This window comes from Ciconia boyciana, chromosome 10 (assembly GCF_034638445.1).
Source record: "Ciconia boyciana chromosome 10, ASM3463844v1, whole genome shotgun sequence".
Classification (NCBI taxonomy): domain Eukaryota; kingdom Metazoa; phylum Chordata; class Aves; order Ciconiiformes; family Ciconiidae; genus Ciconia; species Ciconia boyciana.
In genome coordinates, this window is record NC_132943.1 from 12,991,587 (window position 1) to 13,014,230 (window position 22,644).

Genomic DNA, 22,644 nt, shown 5'->3' on the forward strand with positions numbered 1-22,644 from the left:
ACCTGTTCTGCTGTGATATGCTTGGTTTTAGATACTAGGTTACATGCTGCTTTTTTCCTTTTTAAAAAAGTTACATGCTTCTTTTTTTAAAAAAAGAAAAAAAAAGAAAGAAGTCAATTTAAAACCCATGTAGAAAAGACATCTTCCTCAGGTGCCAGTAGTAGGTCTGTAAAACACAGCCATGATCCTTTAATAAGGGGTAGTTCTGCCATAATACTGCTTATGGTGTTACACTTCTCTTAGAGGGTGGGCTGTCTCTCTGTTCAGGGAAAGGTGATGTTTTTATGCAAAATACAGTGGTCTTTCTGACCTGAATGGGTAAAAGCAAATGTTTTTAGAGCCTTACCAGGACTTCCTGGGAATGAGTTCATAGTCTCCTGCTTATTGTTATGGAAAGTAAAGTTCAGAGACTAATTTATCCACAATGAGAATATAATTTCCTGTCATTTTTTGGCAGGAAAATTTGTTTCAGGATTATGTTCTTCTGAAGAATTTAGGGTGATGACAAAACTAAGATGAAGAGGTTTGGGGTTAATACACTTTTTTGATGCAAATGAACAGAACCTTTTAACAGAGAATGAAACTGTTTCGCATCCTGATTTATTGAATGAGAGTTAACTTTGATAAATCCAGAACCTTAGAGCATGATTTGACCTTTCCCACATATGTGTGTGTTAAATATAAAGTCTATTGTCAAATGCGATCAGGAAAGGAGTTCCCAAGACTATGCAAGTAATTTTGGGTAAACAACAAGGTGAATTATGTAACTAAATTGGTTCACGTTATCATGAATCAGATTGTGTCTGATAGACAAACCCTAAAATATGCATAGATAATATTGTTTATCTATCATGCTTCCCAGGCAGAATTTTAAATGTTTTACATTGCTATTGCTATTTATGGTATCTCACTGCAGTGATAATGGCTTTAATGTTATCTAGGTTTGGCCAAATATAGTAATCTCTGTGCTATAAAAAGAGGTTTGAAGTCCTCTGTGAAGGGATAAAGGTTGGCTTTGTCATTGAAATTCCTTTGATGAACTGTTTCAAGAAGCTTATTTTAGGGCTGGCATCCAAGCGCTGTGAAAGTGACAGTTTCCTCTCTTCTCCCCTTCACATAATTCTTATGAATCATGTACTCAACAACATTAACCTCATCTCAAAAGTTTTTTAAGCATCTTGACAACTTGAACGAAACCATTTGCAGAAGCGAAACAGTCCATTTGCTTTCAGCTTTGTAAATCAAAAACATTTTAAACTGGTTTTCTGATTTAATTAAGTTCTAACACCAAAAATTCTCCCCTTAAAAATGACCAAATAGTTGCATTTTAGCTGAGTGTCAGGATATTCAGACAGCCATGTCAACTTAACCTAAGTGCCTTGTAGGCATTGTGGTGCTTAATTAGTTGCTTATGAAGTGTGTTAAATTCTTAGATTGCAAGGTGCTATGTAATTGTGTGCTGTGAAATTTGTGAAAATTTCAACTAAGCAAACATCTTTTTCCTTGCTCCTCCCACTGTCCTCACACACAGGACATCTAGTCTTAATGTTTCCTGGTGTTAAAGAAGTTACCGGTATAAACAGTAGTACAAAGCTGAGCCCTGATCGCAGCTAGTGGGAGGGTTCCCAGGATGTAGCTGTAATTGGACATATTAGTGCTGTGGCTTGCCAAAGCAATGTGCTGTTTGGTGGTATATTCTTGTTGGTGAGTATAGGCATGAGGCTGTTTTTTCTGGCTTGCTAACAGTGCCTTTTGAAATGCTAACTGGGTTTATAATGAGGCATATCCTACCAAGCCTGGGTCAGACAGCAGGTTGCCTTTGGAGGTAGTTACGCCAATGGGCTGGTTTTGGTCAGGAGCTCATCCTGATTCTGTTTTCATGCTTTTTCATGAAAGGTTATTGAAGCGAAACAGAAACCAGTTTAATTTTACCATCTTTAATAAATAAAATTACACTATGGCGTGTATAAATTTCTGACAGTTCTTCCATGGATATTTTCAGAGATGCCCCAGATCTCTGATCTCAGCCAAAGTTTATGTAGCTTCAATTTCTATGGAAAGTCTCATTGCCCAGAAAGGGTGGGAGCAGTAACTCTTTTTATATCTACTGTGTAATCCATCTCCCTCCTCGTCTTCTCCCCTTTTTGGGGGGAGGCAGAATGAAAATTGATGGTTTATGTTTGAAGATGAAGAACAGCTTTAAGCAGAAGGAAGCCCAAGAGCAGGTTTTATCCATGTCTTGCTTCCTGGTACTGCTGTCCCCACCAGTCCATGAGCTTCGATCTCCTCCCAAAATGTGTTCATGGGTCGGTTGGTTGTTTCTCAGCATCAAGTCTTAGGAAGACCTCTACCTCCTTTTCTTCATTTGAGGCATATGCCCACAAGCAGTTGAAGGCTATTTTTGCAGGTAGGGGGGTGGAAACTGTGTGGGTTTCATGTGGGTTCAGGGGCCCCCTGCATTTAATTGCCGTAACTTCTGGTTGAGGCTATAGGCTGAGAAGAGTGAGTAGGAGGGAAATGATCAGCCTTCCCACGCCTTTCCCCAAATGACAGCAGTGAATTTTACCTACACGGGAACTCTTCTGTTTCCCTGTCAAGAGCTGGCTCCTGGGAACTTCACCTGTGTCTGCCTAGAGTGAATCTTGGCTTTTTAATTTTCCAGAAAATTTAATGATTTTTTTTTTAAGTTAGCAATAATTTTTAGGAAGTGTGGAAGTAGGTTTCACCCATGGGTGAAGGTGAATTACTCTGCTCTTACTACCATTAACCACTTGACTCTTCCTAGGCAATTTATTGTTTCTGAGAGGAAAAATCAGTGTCTTCTGGAGAAAGGCATTCAAGCTAAAATCCATGTGTAAAGGAATTTGCTTATTTTGCAGGCATCCTTACACCTGAACTTGACATCAAAGCTGTGCAGTAAGTCTGGCCGTTAATATTAAAGGCAGTTATAAATATTAAAGATCCTTCAACCCAGGATCACCCCCTCTTTTACATACATGTGTATTGATGGTTCAGTCTTGAAAACTTTTAAGCCAAAGAATAGAGCAAGTTTATATATTTTATCGAATCTACCTCTTTGTGCATGTGCACAGCACCCTTTAAGAAGAACCAATACATGCTAACTTGTTTAAGTATTCATCTGCCTGTCTGCAGATCTTTCTTTTTGAACTGGGAATATATTGTGATCCCTCCTGGGAACTCCTGGTGTCTTCCGGGGCATGAGACAGCCTTGTACCCTCCGAAGAATAAAACAGATAAATAACTGGCTGCAAGGCACCCTGCTGGATGCATTACTTAAACAAGTGTGTTGTAATAAAGATGACATCCCAAAAGTGCAGCGTGGCAGGTGACTGCAGATCTGCAGCCACCAGCAAGCCATCAGCAACTAGGAAGGGCCTGTGATGTATAATTCACACCCTGCTATTCTGAGTTTACACAAGGGTCTGTGAAGTTCACAGGGTGATGGATTGAAGAGTGTTAGATGTTTTAATGATGAAATACTGTGAATAGTAATTTGGAGAGAAGAATGAAGATGCGTGCAAAAGTTTACAGAGCAGTATTTTAACTCATCAAGGTTATTTGGATTCCCTTTTTTTTTCGATAGTACTAAAAATAAATTAAATTTTTAAAAAACGTAAGTCTGACTGCTGATTGGCCTGATAGTAAAAACGAATGCATCAAATTATGTTTATTAAGCTAATCCACCCCCAGTCTTCTCTGTTCTGGAGTAACCTTGACAAGAAAAATTGAGTCTTCTCTGACCGAAACTTTACTTTTGTAAAGACTTGCTTGCACAGACTTGCTTTCCTCTTGTAAAGACTTGGTTAAATTTCAGTTAACAAACTACTTTGTCATGTAGTTAACATGCAAAGTGGTTTTAAGAACATTGAGTTTATATAATATTTGAAGAGGTTCTTGTTAAAATCATCCTACGTTTTTGCTTCCTCCTTAAACTATAATGGCTGAAAAGCAAAACTCAGTTAAACTTTTTATTCTGTAATGCACTGAACTTTGCAAAACTATTTAAAGCCCTCTTACAGAAGCTGTAAAACAGAGGCACAGTTTTGGATGGGGATGGATTAACTTCTCTTGTCTTATACTCTATTTATATCCCTCAACAATTGTTGCTAATTTGTGCATCTGTTCTTACTGGTTTATATATAATTTTGACACTGGATAAATGATGAAGAAGAGACAAAAGCTGAAACCAATTAGTGGAGAAGAGCTCTCGAGTGGTCTGGTATCCTGTGACTCAAGTTAGTGCATTGTTAACTTGAGTCTATGTCCTCCAGACACGGAAAGTCATAGTATGTTTTTTAAACTTCCTCTTTTTTATTAATTTTGCTTGACACTAAGTGGTTAAAAAGTTAGGGAGAGGCTGGTACTGACTGTGCAGACTGCATGATTCCATAAATGGTGTTTCTATAAGAAACCAGGCTAAGAACAGGTCGCTTCAGAAACAGAGCTGACAGAAATGAGAAGCAACAGAGAACTGCATAAAACAGCAAAGGAGGAAAAAGACCAAAGATATTAAATGAATTTCAGCACACACACACCATTGACAGGGCATAGGCCTTGTGGAATGATACAGGTGCTCTTTTTAGAAAATGGAGATTTTTCTGTGTCCATTTGTGTTTCTGTTACAAAGCCCTAGAAAGATGCACCCAGTTTTAAATTGTGGGAATAAAGATTTGTAAGACCCTGTAGGTTCTGAGGACTTGGAAGTTCGCAAATAGTTTTCAGAAATCGGAAAGAAGTGTATGTGTGATACGCTTTAAAAAGCAAACAAAATACAGGAATATAGGTATTATCTTCCCTGATACCACGGCCAGCAGGGATCCTTGTGGCAGCTGTATGTGTGTTTGGCAAATACCTGAGGCTCTCAAAGGCACTGAGAAATTCTAAGGATGTTCTTGACCAGTAACCATGTCCCTATTTGAGGCAAACTCCTAAATGAACCCCTTAAATATATAGGAGAACCATCAGGGCTTGACATCAGCTCCCTCAACTCCAGTTCTACAGAGCTGACCCCCAAGCTCAAAAACCTAGTGTAGTGACCACATGTGAAACTTGGATCTGTGTGACTAATCAGCAAAATATTCTCTCCCAGCCTGCTGTTACGGAGATGTCCCCAGTAAGTGGCATGCAGAAGGCTGGATGACCATGGCTTTGTTCAGTTGTAGGGTCATCTGTAAATGCCTGTTTGTCCCTATCAGTAGGTGTGCGGAGCATCTGGAAGCACAACTTGCACTCCTACATGAAGAGGAAGGTTGAATGTGTGAGGCAGTGAGGAATTTTTCCAGCAGAGATATAGTAGTGACAGTTTGTTGATCCACCACATCAGCTCATTTGTTTGGGGTTTTGTTGTTGTTGTTTTGGGTGGGGTTTTTTTAACTTTAAGGAGGATTCTTTGCGGAGTCTGATAATACATTGGCTCCATTTCCTACTCATTGTGGGGAATGTGTTGCTAATAGGATGTTACTAGGACAACTTTCCTTCTTCTGACAGCTACATAATTATGGTTCTCTCCAAGGCCTGGCGGACCCATACATCAATGCTGAATGTAGTAGCAAGTTGGAGAGATGCTTTGTAACATCCTGGACCATGAAGAAGATGAGAGATCTATGTCGCAGAGCTGATGGGATATTTGTGGGGTGGGGATGTAGGCAAGAAAGATGGGAAACACCAAAAAACCTTGGAAAGCAAGGAGCAAATTTAGCAATTGTTAGTAATGACTGGAGGAAAGGAGATGAGAGAATGGAAAACAGATGCATACAGTTTTAGATAGTGGACTATTATGTGCCAGAGCAGTTCTGGTGGAGAGCCTCCCATCTTGGGAGCATGCACACCAATGCAGTGCAGCTTTCTGCCGTGGTTGTTTCCAAAGAATGAGCTAATAAGAATCAATTTGTAGAACAAAGCAAACAAAACTTTGGCTTCTGCTCAGGGGAACTTGAGCAATTCTAGTTACAGATCAGGCTGCAACAGAAGCCAAATGCTGATCCATAAAAGTATAATTATTCTGTTTCATTTGGAACCTTTTGTTCTGGATTGCATTCAAAACTACTGTAAGACCCTTTGTGAGATTCTTTTTCTTTCCAGGCAAGAGAAAAAGAGGCCTTTTGATTTAATAGTTCTACTTTGTTTCAATTAAAAAGGAGAAAAAACCCACGTCGTCCTTGCATTTCTTCCTTAAGAGTCTTCCCTTCTGCAGAATAGCGGCCAGCAGGTCACAGTTTAGGACGATAGGTCTAAGGTAGAGACAAAGTTGTGTTACAGAATATAATTGGTAAGTGATACTCTGTTTTTAAGATCCAGTACTCTTTGTCATTTTCAGCTGCAAACTGAATACAATTTTGTTATTCAAATTGGAAGGGATTACAAATTTCTTGCGAAGCCCAGAAACCTTGAAATTGCAGATGTGACTTACCTGCTGAGCTCCTTTTCCTTGGAATTATGTAATGGTAGAAGGAGTAAATTGAAAATGGTATCTTGTCTGAAAGCTTAAAAACAACTGAAAAAAGAGAGAAAATAGTATTGGAGAACAGCTGTACAAAACTAAAGCTGTGTTTAAGGATGAAATGAGTGATTTTTGGGGGAACCTCTGATTCCGAGAACAGCATAGGATGGTGAAAATATTTGTTCATCCACTATAAAATGGCACATCTGCTGAGAATCATCCAGGGCTACACTTTTGTAATACAGAAGCCCAATATGGACTTCATTAGCTTTTATTAGATCAGTGTATTTCACTTAAATGTATGCATTCACCGGCTTATTTAAATGTCTTTTCTGTATTCTTTCATCTCTTTTTAGGTTATTTTTCCTGCAGATTCAAGGATCGTTTCTAGTGGAGCATCATAAAAGCTGTATTTTGTTGGTCTGTCATGTCCCGCAGCTTTTTATTTTTCCATTATGTACATCAGACACAGCATTTATTGTATTACTAATAACTGAACAAATTCTAAGTCATCTTACTGGATAATGGGCACTGCCTAGAAACACCTCCTTGCATTTTTAGTGCCTTACACTCACAAACTCTTGTCTAAGTATCTACTGCTACCAGTCAACCCCACGGGGGATGCTAGCGCAGGGGAACAGAGAGGCTGAGACTGACAGTGATTTCTTTAATTTTACTTGGTAGCGAGGCTGAGAAGAGGTAGCGAGGTAGTGAGAGCTCAGAAATGCCTGGCTCCTGTTACAGAAACGTCCTAACGACTAGACCATGAAGGCTCTGCCCTGCCTGTGCTGCAGAGGAATTGTGCAGGAGGAACAAGCAGGGAGTGTGCACAAACACACGCGCTCTTTGTGCTGGGCACTTCTCGTGACCACTGGCTGTATCTGCAGGGGGAATTGGCGCTACATTTTGGCTGGGCTGCCACACGAAATGGGCATCTTCCTGTTCCTCACTAAAATGAAAGCCCAGAGAAATTAGTTAATTCAATTGACATTCCAGGTGGCAGAAAGTAAAACACAGAGGTAGTGAAGATCTGAAGAGACACAAATGATGAGGCGTGCCATGCTCATCCGGGAGCATAGAGGCTCGACCCACGTGCCAGTGTAGGTTATCCAGGTTTGGTTTTCCCATATGCCAGGGGGCATTTGAGGCCACATCTCCTAGGAGAGGCCCTAACCGAAGAAGACATCCTCATTCTCTTTTGTTAACTCTGTTGCATTTTTTTGTATAAAAGAATCAAACTCCTGAGCAGCAGCTTGAATCCCACTGTCCCGTGTCACAGGGTGCGCCGTAATCAGCAGGTCAGAGCGGGGCGTTTGCTGTCTCTGCCTCTAATTATTCTAAGGATTTTATCCATAGTGAGCAGCTGCAGCACGAGGTCCTGAGGGCACCCCTGTTCCCAGTCCAAAATAGCCTGTTGTCCAGTTCAGTCTGGATTCAGGCAGAGGAAAAATCAGATCCATGTTTTCTCACTTCTCAGGCGGAGGGTCTTAAGAGACAATTTCCTCATTTGCATTCTTACTCTGTTTACTTATACATAGCAGGCATTTACAGAATACTAAGGAATCAAGGATGCAAATTTCTGTGTACATTTCTGTTCCTTAAAGATGTGCCAGTCTGTTGTGACAGGCCAGTGGTATTTTAGCTGGCAGGAATATGTGGTAGGGATGTTCTTAAATGCTGGACACATATCCTTTTTTATTGTAGCTGCTGACTTAGACTGAGCCCTCTCTGTATTTCTTAATTAGAAACAAACAAACAAAAATCCCACCAAAAAAAACAGTCAAGTATTCCTGTAAGATGCTATCATGAGGCTCAAACTGAAGTGAAAATGTATCTGCTGGGTTTTCTAGCCTCAATGGTCCTTGATTAACCACAACATGTCTGAAGTAACCAGGAGGGGCAGAGGCCAGTCGGATCCTGGGGATGATTTGCTTTCGCCTTTGACTGCTGTTAACTTTTTTTCTGGTTCTGTTTGTAAGGATTCTGGTGACTGACTGTTGTCAGCAGGATTTTTTTTCAGTTGCATAAGGACTGAGAAAACAGTATCTGTCTGACTTCCACAGTGAATGGCTTTCAAGTTAAGCCATGGCTGCAGTTATTGTGCTCTAGCTGTGACACTATAAAGAAAGTTATTAACAGCAATATGTAAATGGGTTTCTATTTTTGTTCCCTGTATTGTTTGCAAAATCTAGGGCAGTTATTCAGTAAGAATCATCTGCTGTTTAGCACTGAGCCTACCAGCATTTGATGCTGTGTGGGCTGCTGCTTTTTTTTTTCCCTTTCTTTCTTTCTTTGCACTGGCTTTTAGAATCCAGCTCCTTTGCAAGTTTGTTTATTGTGGTATATAAGAAATAGAGTAGCTGTGCTAAGCATTTTCAGGCTTCCGGAGAGTGGCTTGGTACTTAAGAATAGAGAATCATCTCTGATATCTGAACTATAGGAGCATTAAAAACAGCTACACAAACATCAAATACCACAGCTGCTATTTGCCTCAGTGTGCGTCTTGCAAATTCCAGTTTGTTCAAAGATCTTTACGGTTTGTGTTGTGTTTGCGCACTCCGTTTTCTTCCGCTCCCCTCTCCATCGCTCCAGATCTGCCTGACAGCCCTGGGCCCTGTTCACACTGGAAACTTGTACCGTGTCAATTCGTGCAGTTACAGTACGGCCCCCCAAGGGAGAGCACGGGTATGTTGTTTTAGAAACACTTTACTACAGTCATGGCTACTCCTATCTGGACGAGCAAATTATTCTAATCCAAGGCATCTGTTTAGAAACCTGAATGCATCTGTGCTAGGGACAGGAGCTGTGTTGCTGTTAACATAGGAGCTGTGTTGCTGTTAACTTGTATAGTCTATAAGACATTTCACATGAGACAGTTTGTTCAAACTTCTTCCTGCTCTGCAAGTGAATTTAGCTCTGGCTTCCCCGAATCCCCTATGGGGAAAGTCCCAACCTGTTTGTCCTGTGACTCATTAGCCACAATTTTATTGCCAGCTGTGTTAGCCTGCAGATGGGCATGTGTCCTCCATGGCACTTTAATTCAATTTCATGCGGCTTTGTGAAAGGCCAACATAATGTTGGGGCACCAGCAAGCTGTGTCTCCCGTTTCACTCCTTGCTTGAAGTAGTGGTTAGTTTTATGGAATATATAACAGATGAATATACAGAAGTGTTTTGAAGTTGTGACACCTGCTGTTCTGAACTGAACTGAGTTTGTCCTTTCAAACGCCAGGCACTTTATTTCATTTTTTTGTTTTTAATCTTCAAGCCAAAATTGCTGCTACTGTAGTGGCATAGAAAGTAAGCAGAAATCAGCTAGACTGGTTTTGCATAGATGTAGAAAGATCTGACACAGTAACTTTCCTCTTATTTTTATAGTCTAAGACACATTACCATAATACATATTTTAAGTGCTCTCTAAGGTGGCTTTCTATGCTATAGAAAAGATCTGGTCAGACTCTATTGATTTTATTGGTATTAGTTCAGTGGTAAACTAATAACTGTTTACAGGAACTTCATTTGGAGATGATATTTTGCGAATATTGAGAGTAGCAAGCAAATGGCTTAGTGAAATATCGTAATGCATTAACACAGAAATTAAATTTTCCAATGGAAAATGCAAGAGAAAAGCCATTTCTTTATACGCAGATCTATTATTCTGGTGGTGGCAATTACAGTAATTCTCTTGAAATCAAGTTGAAATTATATGCCTGCTTCATTATGAGAAGAAACCACTGATTGCAAAAATCAGGGGAGATTCAGTGGAAAGTTAAAAAGACTTACATATGCAGTGGGCAGACCTGCTTCGCCACGCTCCCTGCTCCAGCATCTCAGGAGTAGGTTTTGTGCGGATATTCCCTGGATTCATGAGGCCAGGATTCACATTCCTGCTTTGCCATGGTTTTCCCACATGACCTTGAGCCCCTTTATATATTTTCCTTATATACCATGCTGCTGTCTCTGCAAAATAGCGTGGTGTTGCTTGTCTAGCACCAATGACATTTCAACAATTGCTTACTGCCAGTTTGAAGACTTCATATGCTTAAGAAGCTAGAGATGCAACGATCCATTTTATTTTATAAAAAAATAAATTTGAGACACAGCCGGCTAAGTAACTGATCACAGAGTCGAATGATGGGCTGTCAAAGATTAGACTCAAGGTGTCTTGATAGCTAGTATCTTGACCAGCATAATTAAACAAAAGTTGTGTAAATATTTTCTGATATTTCAGTATATAATCTGAATGCCATAAAGTAGATTTAATACTGCTTAATATCTATGAAATAATGGAGATATGCAAAGTATTTGGAATATGAGGTAGGTTAGGGACTAAACAGGGGCTTAGAATTTAATATTCCCTTTTCAAGGATGATCTTTGCATAGAAATACTCATTTAGTGAGCTCACCTATACTGTCTTCTAAAGGGGGGGGGGGGGTGTTTTTACTGCTGATATTGATTGTACAGAATTTCATTATATTTGCATTGTTTCTCCATGGCAGCTGGAGTTTTCTGTGTCACCAAAGGGAACCAAAGATACATGTCAGCTCAAGTGCCATTGATCAATTGCGATGTGATGGTAGATCACATCTTAAAAAGGAAAGAAAACCCTTAACGATAAATTGTAGCCCTTGTAAAGTTGGGAGAACTTTACTCGTGACTTGAGCATATCTATTCATTACTGGTTCTTATCAGGTAAGGAATATTAATGTAGTGTACAATAACCAGATAACGAGTTCAATTTCCTGTGGGATTTTTTCCTTTTCATTTATTTCTGAAATTACGGCCAATCTCCCTTCTCACTGAAAACATCATGTGTTTTATTATTAAATTTATTATCAGGTTTGTTTATTAATTAATAACAAGCTGATCCCTTAGTTAATGAGCTGTACCATTTTCTTTGGCCAGCCATTTTACCTTTCAGAATAGCTAACAAAGCATTACATCTTCGTTTTAAAGTTCTTCTCCACTGATGTTGCATTGGTGTTTCTCAGAAAAGTGGTCATTATGAAGTGTGCACAGTTAAGTTTCTCTATATGCTTTGGGTCCATTTCTCTTTACAGTTTCATCAGTGTCATTTTAAAAACACAACTGCTCGATTACATTTAAAAGTATAGAAATGAGGAGGTAGCGAGTCAACTCATGTTGACTGTTCCAAAAAGGGCAGTAAGACTCATGTTCCTATTCTTCAGCAGTTTTCCCAGCAAATGGCTACTTTATTATTATTGATCTAGTAAGCTCCCAAACACGAATGGTAATTGTGTATACAGACCATCTTGTCCAGTCTCAGCTTATCCATGAAACAGTCTGCATATTTTGGTACCTACTCTCCTTGGGAAAATGAGATAACTATAGGAAAGGCATAGTTGCTCCTTAATGTTTTAAATTATGACATTTATATACTAATGTAATGTTTTCATTATGTAGTGACTTTCCAGAGGGAAAACCCTGACTTACCGAAATTGCAGAGTAAATAAATCACAAAAGGACAGGACACTGGGGAAGCTAGTGGAGAGAGTGAGGAAGAAGTAAGGTAAGGTTGAAATGAGCGCTGCATGCAGAATTACTGCAGCTTTTTGGGTAGGGAGTACAAAAGCATCGTTGTTTGACTGAATATCCATGATACCTGGGAAGAACAGACTGAATGCAATTTGCACAGCTATGAAGAACTCATTCTTTCACCATCAAAGACAAAGACCTGAGCAATATATAACAGAAAGCATCCCAAACTTGGTTAGATGCAACTTACTCGATCTCTATCCCATGTGCCTGACCTGGAGTATACATGTGAAACTGTTGACTGTCTGTGCCAAAATTTATTACTCTCTTGCCTTCTCTGACAACTGATTGATTGCTGGCACACAGCCTCTATGCAACACGTTGTCTTTTGTTTTAATACTTAAGTTTTTAGTTGTTTCTCTTTCCTATTGCACTGCTTCTATGGCTTCAGTCACTTTTACAAGCCATTCTCTCGAAGGAGGGCAGGGAGGAATAGCGCCAGACTCCTACAGCTGTGGTGGTAATGGATAGTCCCTTCTTGCAGAGTTCTCTTAGCTCTGTCTTCCTTCTAGTCGGATTTTGGCAGGCTTTTGACATCAGATATTGCTCTAATGCCAGAAAACAGACTGCAAGAATGCTCACAGCAAAAAGCATGCCTGAAGTTTGAAAACCAGAAAATAACATGGCTTTCCCTTTTTGTTTTATATGCAGTTCTGGTTTTCAGGCTGTCTGGTGGGACAAATGAATCTGAGATTTATTTTGGTGTGGGCTAGATCCAGCTCCAGTTTGGACAGACCTGCCAGCTCTTCTGCACTGGTCAGGCAGACCCGGGTGAGTCTGGGCTTGCTCGAAGCCAAAGCAAAGACACACGGTCAGGGTCAGCAGTATGCACGTTTCCTTTGCGCCTTCTGCAAAAGGCCATGTATATCATTTGACTTTGCCTTCCTAAACTTCCTGGGAGTTGGAATGGATTTGGCATCTTTCTCACTTACATGGTTTTTCCCCTGACCGGAGTGATTGGAAAATTTTCACATTCCCATCAGTCCCTTCTTAGATACATGAAAAAGGTCCGAAGTCCCTCCTTCTTAATAACCCAAAATCTCATTTAGGCCACTTGGATTTCTTTTTATGTTCGACAGACAGTGGCATCTAATTTGGCTTGTGATAATGGAGTAATAAAATTCCTTCCACTCATCTCAGACATCTATAACGTGCTCCACCTATAGTTTGGCTGGTAGCCACTGCTTATCTATCTATATTTGTTTTGTCTTCCCCAAATAGTTTTTCTTCCCAAAATGCTATTTATTACTCCTGTTTCCAGTGAAGAATCAACCTGGTTAAATATAGCCTGCTGAAATGGGAAAATCTTTTCACTCAAGATGTTTAGAGGGAAACGGTAGCAAGTTTTTCATGTTTAAAATAAAAAATGAGTACTGATGCTGCTTAGCAATAACAGAGTTCCAATAACTGGGGTTGCTACTCATGCTTGTAAACTGCAAGCCCAGAAAGGTCATGGAAAAACTTTTCTCTGTATGACTGGTGCAGTCTTCCCCTTCTGGTTGGTGATCTCAGGATCTTAATTTCCTCTAATTTACTGCATTGACAGTGAAGGACAGACCACAGGCATCGAGGTGAGGAGCACTGACCATGATGGAAAGTATGGTGCCATTTTTCTCAGCAGCTCTTGAGTGCCAACAGGGTCAGACACTCTCAGTGGGGCATTCCGAGGAGCACATTGCTAACGCAGACAGAGCTGCAACTGCAAGTGCTGAGAGTTTGTGCTGGAGATGTGCATCTCCCAGCTGAGTCCCCCAGGCAGTTCTAACCTCCAGTAACACTCATTTGAGAGCAAACATGGGAAAATCAAGTAAAGGCAGGGTTCTGCAGTTTATATCTCTGCAATGAGCCTTGCTGTCGTCATGCAGTGGCTCTGCGGATGGCAGTCTGCACGTTGCCACCAGTGTCTCCAAGAGCCATCTGGTCTCCTGCTTCTTTGTCGGTTTTTACTCTGTCACCGGTTTCAGTTGGTATGGTCTTGCAGAATGAACTTCTCAAATATGGGATGTGGGTTTGGTTTACATTTTTGGCTACTTTGGAAGAGGGACAGGAGGCTTTCTGCCTTTTGCTGTAAAGAGAACTGTGAAAAGGCTCACAGTTTTCTGGGCTTTTGGTTTTGTAGGGTTTTTGTGTGTATTTCCTCCTATTTTATGTTATATTCTCTCTCTCTAAAGTATTGCTTTGCTTATCAGAGCATGTGTGTACATATGTGCCTTCTCACCCTCTTGAGCAAGTGGGAGTCAGCATGACTGATCTTAAGATGGAGCATTGTCACGGTGCACGACGGAGTCCCACTTCCCAAGAGGGAGCTGTGCCTGCTGATGTGTCACAGAAGTGCTAGGGCTCATTTGAAACAATAGGTAATTTCCAATAGTAAATAGATCTTCTCTGAAATGACCATATAAGTTTAGGAAAGAGACTGTATCTTTTTATTGTTGGGGGGTTTTTTTCCATGACTGTAGGAACAGAAAATATTTCAGCCTCTGGTCTGTCTGATATCCTGCTGTTCTGGAGAACATTTTTTGTATTGCTAAGGCTAAGACCTTAGCCTGTTGCATAGACATCCCTAGAGAGCAAGGCTGACGTGCTGTTGAGACCTGACTTAGTCTGGAAGTAGGTTGCAGCCTTTGCTGGACCAGTCACTGGGCTGTCACTCAGCATGGTGATCTGTGTGGGCCACTTCACCCTCCTTAGGTGGGCTTTGCTGCCCTTGCTCACTTTGTGCTGCTTCACCTAGACATGCTGCCTGACTGCGGTCACTGTGCCACTGCTGTGAACTTGTCCTCAGCTTGTTTTGGTTTGTACTTTTGTTGTTGCTGCTATTAAATTCAGGAGGCAAAGAGCATTATGAGCTGTTCTCAGTGTTTCTGGAAGGTGAAATTCTTTTTGTGCATAGGGTGGATAGAAGAGAGAGCACACAGAAGACCTCCTTATCACCCCATCCCCAAGTGGCTACAGCTAGGAAGGAGAGACTGGGTGTATCTTGATGCCATGTCTATTCTGGGAACTTCTAGATGAACTTAACACTAGGTTTATGCCGCTGGAGCTGGAAATAACTTCTGGGCTTACAGTGCTGGTGGGGAACTAGCTTTTAAACAGATGTCCAAGTGCAAAAATTGACTCATTTACCAAACTGCTCAAGAGATGCTCCCACCTTGGAGATACTCAAAAGCCATCTGAACATGGTCTTAGATAACCAGCTCTAGGTGGCCCTGCTTGAGCAGGGGGGTTGGACAAGATGACCTCCAGAGCTCCCTTCCAACCTCAACTACTCTGTGATTCTGTGAAAGCCTAGTTTGGTGTTAAGGGCTCGACCCAGCCCTTCAGCTGAGAGTTTTGTCATCTTCATCCCAATCCATCCTTCTTCTTTCTTCTTCCTTGTTCATAGTATGACTTAATGACATGCAACACCAATAGCAGTGGATGGTGTTGTAAAATAAGTAGCACCCTGAGACACTGTCCTCACCAATTAGCCTAGTGAATTCACTGACAAGGGCAGACTGTGTCTACAGCAAATGGCTTTCTCTTGTTACATGTTTGCTTGTGAATGCAAATTAGTGAGCTTGTATTTAGTGAACAATGATTATTTTATTATGGTACATTAACTTTTTCTTCTCTTGTAGGTGGCGTTCATTGCAGTAAAATACCATGACTTTGATTCACATGCAGTCAGATGCACTTTGCTGTTTTTATAAGTCATTAAAGCTCACTGAGTCTGGGGTTTTGTTCTGTTTCCCATGCAGTGCCTATGGTGTTCAGTTTCCAGTAACACATGGTGTTTATATTCATGACTGGCATTACCGTTGTGATGGTGATAGGGTTTGTGTTTCTTGCCTTGCTTGATTTATGTTGTGGCTGGCGTGCATGGCACGCACATGTCTCGAAATAGAACACGACTGTTTTTTTGTTTTTACATTAGAAGCACTGATTATTTAATTTAGCATTTTGAATAATCCTGCATTTGCAGGGAAACCTGGCTGTGTCGTGTCCCTCCTTTGATAACTCTACTAGCGTCAGACATTTAAGGCTGCACTTCAAAATCACTCTCTGTAGGTGTGTGTGGTTTTTAAATGTCTCATGTGAGTTTCCTGCTTCCCACCTTGTCCTTAGCTCTTCCTGCTCCTTACGTCATTCTTTGCTTTCTGCCAAGATCTCTCCCCTTCCTGCACTCTTGCTAAGAACCTTCTTTGCCATCCGAAAGATCTTGTGATGCTTCTGTCTCAGCGTATGTTAGCAGTGTAGTCACAGCAAGGATCACCTGAATTACAGGAGCTAGTTTTAAATGACCTGCAGTGGTAGGACCCAAGGTGCAGTGGGATGGACCTGAGCACAGACTGTGAAAGCAGCCCAAGCTGGACACGCTTACACTGCTGACCTCTGGGGTGTTACACTGAGCTCCTGCTGGTACCTGAGCTGCCTGTCCGTGTGTATCTTAACTATTGTGTGAATGCATTACAGACCAAAAAATAGGAAAGCTAAGCTCAGCACTTTGGGAATTTTCTCCTCTTGGCTCTGCATCTTAGCTGCTCCTCTTTCCATGTCACCTCACTCTGCCTTTGCAGCTATGCAAAGCACTCTGCAAAAAGCATCTAGGTATCCTGCTCATGAAGGTCACACGGTCCACAGTGGTGGTGGTGGTGGTGGTGATTTTGGTAAGGACCAAGCTCAGGCACAGGCTGGCATCCCGATGGCAGTGGCAGCTAGACCTGTGTGCCCAGCCTGTCCTATGCTGCCTGGCAGCCCTGGCCTCTCGGGCTCAGGGATGCTCCAGCCCACGCATTGGCCTTTCCAGCTCCCCTGCCCGGGTCTCCGGCAAGAGCAGGCAAGTACCAGGCTGCCCCCTAAGCAGAGGGAAGGATGGCAGGATCTGGAAGCTACCCAAACTCCTTTTCATCTTTCTTCCCTGTCAGCATCATGAGCCATGCAGGACAACAAGCACAAAACTGAATTTGCCTTGTACAGCTATGAAATCTTGAGCCAGTCCTTGCTGGAAATAGGAGCTGAAATAGGAGCTTAGGAAAGTATTCACCTCTACCCTATAACAGAATTTGTGGTACTTTTCAACCAAAATTAAACAGAAATAATTTGAAAAAAAACCTTATAAAATGAATGATAACTCCCCTTCTCTTGTCTGTCTTTCCCAGAAATAAACCATTTTTTTGTCTGTTTTGAGGTCATACCCTGGTTACTGCTGGACAAAACCCAATCAGATGGTAAATCTGAAGGCAGTGACGGAGTGGAAAATATATTGAGAGCTCTGAAGCCATTACAACATTTTAATTACATGCTAAACTGGTTTTTCCACAAAGCAGTAGCCCTCCAGATGAAGAGACCCAGGGCTGATAATAGTTGTCGATACTCAGGCTGCATATTGTGTGGTCAATCCCTTTCAGTCAGCTTCAGCTAATAGTACTTCTAAACCACTGCCTTACTTATCTCACAATATTTTATAGCTATAATAATTGTTTCATGTGACCTTTTGTTGACCACTGTCATTTACCCCACATTTTGGCACAAGGAAGGCCTGTTACTGGCATTGTGCTCCCACCAGCAAGGAAATGCCTTGTCCTCTGAAGACTGACAAATAGTTGGCTTGAGTTGTGCCCTTCATCACAATCATCCATCACCATTGTCCTTTAATAAAATCTTTTCATTGCTAATGGTAGTCTGACATGAAAGACTGAAATGTGGAGTGAGGACCGAAGGGTAGTGGGGAAGCTGTGTATTTAAACTCTGAGACTCCTAGTCTGGATAAGATGCACTGGCAGGACTGGGAGATGCTCCTGCAACCTCACTGCGTGCGTGTTGTGTATGTAAGGTGATATAGTGGGCTTCGTTTTTAAAGAAAAGGTCTGACTAAACACTGGATGAGGATCATGTGCTGTTCCCTGATGGCTATTGTAAGAGAAATCTACTTTTTTCCTAGTTGCTTCTGGGCCATTGGGTATTTTACAGGGAGAAGGCTGAATTTAAGGATTACTGGGGCTAATAACGAAAGGAACAGAAGTGGCATGGCATACCACCATGTACATTGGTCCCCATTCCTCCCTTGTGGGTCATTAGCAGGGTTGGGGGCGATAAACCTGGTTGTTGTCTCTGCTGCTGGAGCTGCAGTGCTAGCAGGAGCATGTGGAGGGAACAGATTAGGCAGGAGGAGTAAAATGTGATTTAGTGGCTTTCAGAGCTCTCTGTTGAGAGCAGAGGACAGAGAGGCTTCAGGCTGGGTTCCTGTTTGCAAGGGCTGTTTTCAATGACGGTCATGTGCTGTTCTTTCTCCAGTCTCCCGCCACAAATGTGTCTTTCCCCTCTCTGTCTTCAGTTCCTAGATCACTGCTCTGTCCTCTGCCATCTCCCCCGTGGTCCTTTCCATACCCTGATGAGGTTTTCCATTCCCTGCAGCCCATGTGTCCCAGGCAGTGTCTTCTCATAGCTCAGTGGCATAGCTATTTGGCTGCAGAGCAGGTCACACAGCTGTCTCAAGCCTGTAATGGAATATGCTCAGGTGCTGCAAGAGGTGCATATGTTACTTGGTTAGCTGAAATGGAAGAGGGGCAAAGGGATGGACTGTGCAGGTAGATGCCTTCATGTTAATCACAAAGTGTGCAGAAACTGAGTCGTGCAAAGGCCTTAACATGTAACCAATTCTAAGTAGGTTTTCATAGTGAGAGGAAAAGGCATGTGCCAGGTGAAGCTCTTCCCCTCATTGCCAAAAGTCATGTTCAAGAGTGAGAAGAGACTTGAAGCATCTAAAAAAATACTTGTAATTCATTCCTTTACTTTAGATAGAACTAACCTTTTTCCTTGACTTCCCTCTCCAAAATTATCAAACTGGCTTTGCTGAAATTGTTTCATGCATCCCTCTTTCCTCAGACAAAACACTCATTCTGAGAGGTATCTCATGTAGTAAATGTTGGCTTCCTAACAGGAGCATCAGACAATGATAACTTCGCAATATTGCTACTGGCTCATGTGCAGAATGCCCTTCTGATTCCCATCACGCAACCTCTCCAGGTTTTATTCTCATAATAAACCCTCTTGTAGTGCTTATAATTGTAGTTTTCTAGAACTCGGCCAGAGAGCTGCATATGGAGCTGCGACCGTGCTGTCCTTGGAAGTGCAAGACAAGGATCAAGATGAAGGAGATAGCTGCTGAATTTGAACAAAGAGCAATTTGCTGGTCACCTGTAGAAGGTTACAAGTTTGAGAAAATGTTGTAATCAAGTAGTTTCAATTTGAAAAGGCATAAATCTGTGTGTAGGTTGGCTCCATAGGTCTCTGCTGATTACTTCATTTGCCTGGTTGAAAATATTGCTGCAATTTAACTTCTAGGAATGTCTGATCCATTTATCTGGCATGATAGTAATGGGAAATGGAGGGGGCAACCTTCAGTCGTTTATCCATGTTTATTAGGACACTATGCTAGCACTAATTTTCTGAATCAGGCATGAGGAGAAGGCTCAGGGCATCTCTGTGTAGTATTTTCAGATATACCCATTGCTAACCGAACGTCAGAGCAGCAATTGCTCTGTATTCCTCCTGTTATAACACACAGCTGTTACAACATGCACACAAGCAAAGAGTATGAACATGTCCACAAGTGAGGAATTTGCAATTTGCCCCATGCTGGAAGAGGAACATGCTGGCAACAAGATACATTTTGTTACTGACACAAGAACTGGAGACATTTCCTATTTGTACATGACATATTAACACGTACTTAAGTTGCTTAGCAAGCAATACAGACATCTCTTAAGGTTTCAGTTGATTTCAAGTGTATTTCTTTGGGAGGTTTACTTTTATTTGTAAATATGCGAAATCTTGATTTATTTTTTGTGTATTTTCTCAAGTGTTTAAAAAAAGGCAAAGTATATCTTGATTCAGACATCCCTGCATTCCTGTCTTGCTTTTTTCTTGTACATTTTAGCTTCAGTCTGACTAACAAAGAAACATTTAATGCAATATGTTTGGTTGATGATTTATTGCAGTTGAAATGTAGAAGGAAAATATGAAAAGCATGCCAGAATTGAAATGTGTTTCAGGATTTTTGCAAAAAATGCTTGTGCAAATATTTTTGTTGTCTTTGTTTTCTGTCTGAAGACATTGCAGGGAATTCCAACTGAAAACATAGCCTCTGCAATTTGCCTAAAACATGTTGGAGTTTTATTTTGCAAAGAAACAATTCCAAAGTGCTTGTTATTTACACTTTTAATTTCTCTTCCTATTCAAGTACAGCTTGGTGCAATGATCAACTTCAAAGAAGAAATCAACCACTTGATAAATGTTCCAATATACAAGTATAGCTTATGAATTTTATATTCATATAAATGTGTGTGCACATATACATTTTATCTTAGATCTATATAGACATCATCTGGTGCTTGTTTTACTGACTAGTTTTAAATTTAGCATAATGGCTGTGTTTGATTACAAATCAGTATTTCCAATGTTGTAATTATCAATTAGAATATTTTTCCAGTTTTAAAAAAAAAATCTTTGCAGTACAACATTAAAATTGATTAATTGAAATCAAGGCATCATTATTAATACTTGTGATTCAAATAATTGTGCTTTCAAAACTGTCCATGCTGCTTTCAGAGGGCTTTCCCAGTCTGTCCTGTGCAGATGGGAGCGATTTGGTTTCCCTGTTGCAATAGCAGAGGTTTGCCTCAGTTGGCAAGGGCTGCGGCTTGTCATTCGGCAGAAAGTTGGGCAATGCCTGCTTGCAGCCTTACTGAGAGGAGCTCCTGGGGACTGTAGGTGTATATTTTTTTAGTGTTTCAGGGGCTAAGCCAGCTGGAAGGTGTGGTACAAATGGAAGGTTTCACTTCTGTAGTTCTTTAGAAGCTGAGCAAAAAAAAATAAGCAATGAGTGAGAAGAGTGCACAGCTGGGAGATGAGTAGAGTAGAGTAAATCAGTGTAGATTTCCTTCTCCAGTGAATGAAGAGCATGAAAGCCCGATGGTAAGTCTTCACCAGGACAGCCGAGTGTGTTAGGGCACATCCAGCCAGCCCTGCTGTGCCCAAGCCTTTGCCCCGGCAGCACGCGGTGCCATCGTGCCTGGCTTTGTGCATTTATAACATTGCAGGAGCGTGTCTGCCAGGCACTCGCTACAGGGCAGGGTGCTGCCAGCCACAGGGCTGGGGTGCGCACATGGAATCAGACTACCGAAGCGGGAGTGGAAGCTGTGGTAGGCAGGTTAAGGTTATTCACTAGAGAGGGACTTTATTTTGTGGCTGCACTTCATAGGGGGAAGCGGGCAGAGAAGTATGGTTTTTCTCCAGTGGAGTTAAGCCACAGGCAATGTTATTGAGCTGAGAGGTTGAGGAATGTGAACAAAATGGGTAAGTGTTGATTTTATAGCTGGGCTAATCACAGAATCACAGAATCGTATAGGTTGGAAAAGACCTTTAAGATCATCGAGTCCAACCGTAAACCTAACACTACCAAGACCACCACTATACCATTGTGTAGGAGTGCCTTGTTGTTAATGATGGCTGATAGCATTATCATGCCAGCACCAGCTCCCAACGTACTGTAAATGTTCTGGACATGGGGCAGGGGTGGGGGGATGAAAGGCTTGTGGGGTTTACTCGCCCTTTCTAATCTCTGGAGGGGATGAGGCCATGCCCCTCAGGGCTTTACGTGTGATAGAGGCTGTAGCATAAGGTGGCATTAGGGGTGCTCATCTCCTTGCTGCTATAGGGCTAGGACATCCCTACTGCCTCCCCATCCCTGGACTTCTACTCCAGAACTTACATAAATATCAGCAACAAATTTTGTGACACTTTCATATTTTTTTTTCTCTTTTTTCCCAAGCATCCTCTTTGCAGACATAGAGGGTTTCACAAGTCTGGCCTCCCAGTGCACTGCTCAGGAGCTGGTCATGACGCTGAACGAGCTCTTTGCCAGATTTGATAAGCTAGCAGCTGTAAGTTTTCTATTATAATTCTGATTTTTTTTTTCCTGTTGCAAGAATGACATACTATGGTGGTTCACTGGATTTCTGTAAATATTCACTGCCCTAAAAGGCAAGCTATTGCAAGCACAAATATAAGCTGAATACTTCTCTCTCCTTTATTACTATTATTATTTTTTTAGGAGAACCACTGTTTACGTATCAAGATCCTGGGTGATTGCTATTACTGTGTGTCTGGGTTGCCAGAAGCAAGAGCTGACCATGCACACTGCTGTGTTGAAATGGGAATGGATATGATAGAGGCCATCTCGTAAGTACCATATTCCCCATGGAGAATTTCAGAACAAATAGCAAGTAGATTCTCTTTCCCATTAGGTCTTCCTTAAATTAGTAGCAAGGTAGCCAAACCAGGGAACTGATGCCAGCAGAAAGGGAGACCGGCTGGAACAAGAAAACAAAACGCAGTAAAGATTTGACAGCATAAAGACAGACACTTGAGTCCGTTACAGCCACGTGGATATCAGAGCTCAATCTCCTGATGAGAAAGGCAAAGGTTACTGTAATTACTGGAAGTCTCATTCCCAAAGGAAGATTCCAGTGAATTACAGAAATGTGAAATCAGAGGATTAATAGTAACTTTATTAAATTTCAGTCACTCTTCACTTATCTGTCTTTAAACCAGCTTTTTACTCACCTTACAATTCCTCTGCTAAG

At 41.4% G+C, this 22,644-nt stretch overlaps 1 protein-coding gene across 1 annotated transcript in view; it reads left to right on the top strand.

Moving 5' to 3' along the window:
- Positions 1–22,644, top strand: part of ADCY5 (adenylate cyclase 5) — a 220,975-nt gene that overhangs the window by 139,208 nt on the left and 59,123 nt on the right. The window contains exons 4-5 of the mRNA XM_072875014.1: positions 21,831–21,942; positions 22,113–22,240. Of these exons, the coding sequence (XP_072731115.1) occupies positions 21,831–21,942; positions 22,113–22,240 (240 nt within the window). The remainder of the gene's footprint in view (positions 1–21,830; positions 21,943–22,112; positions 22,241–22,644) is intronic.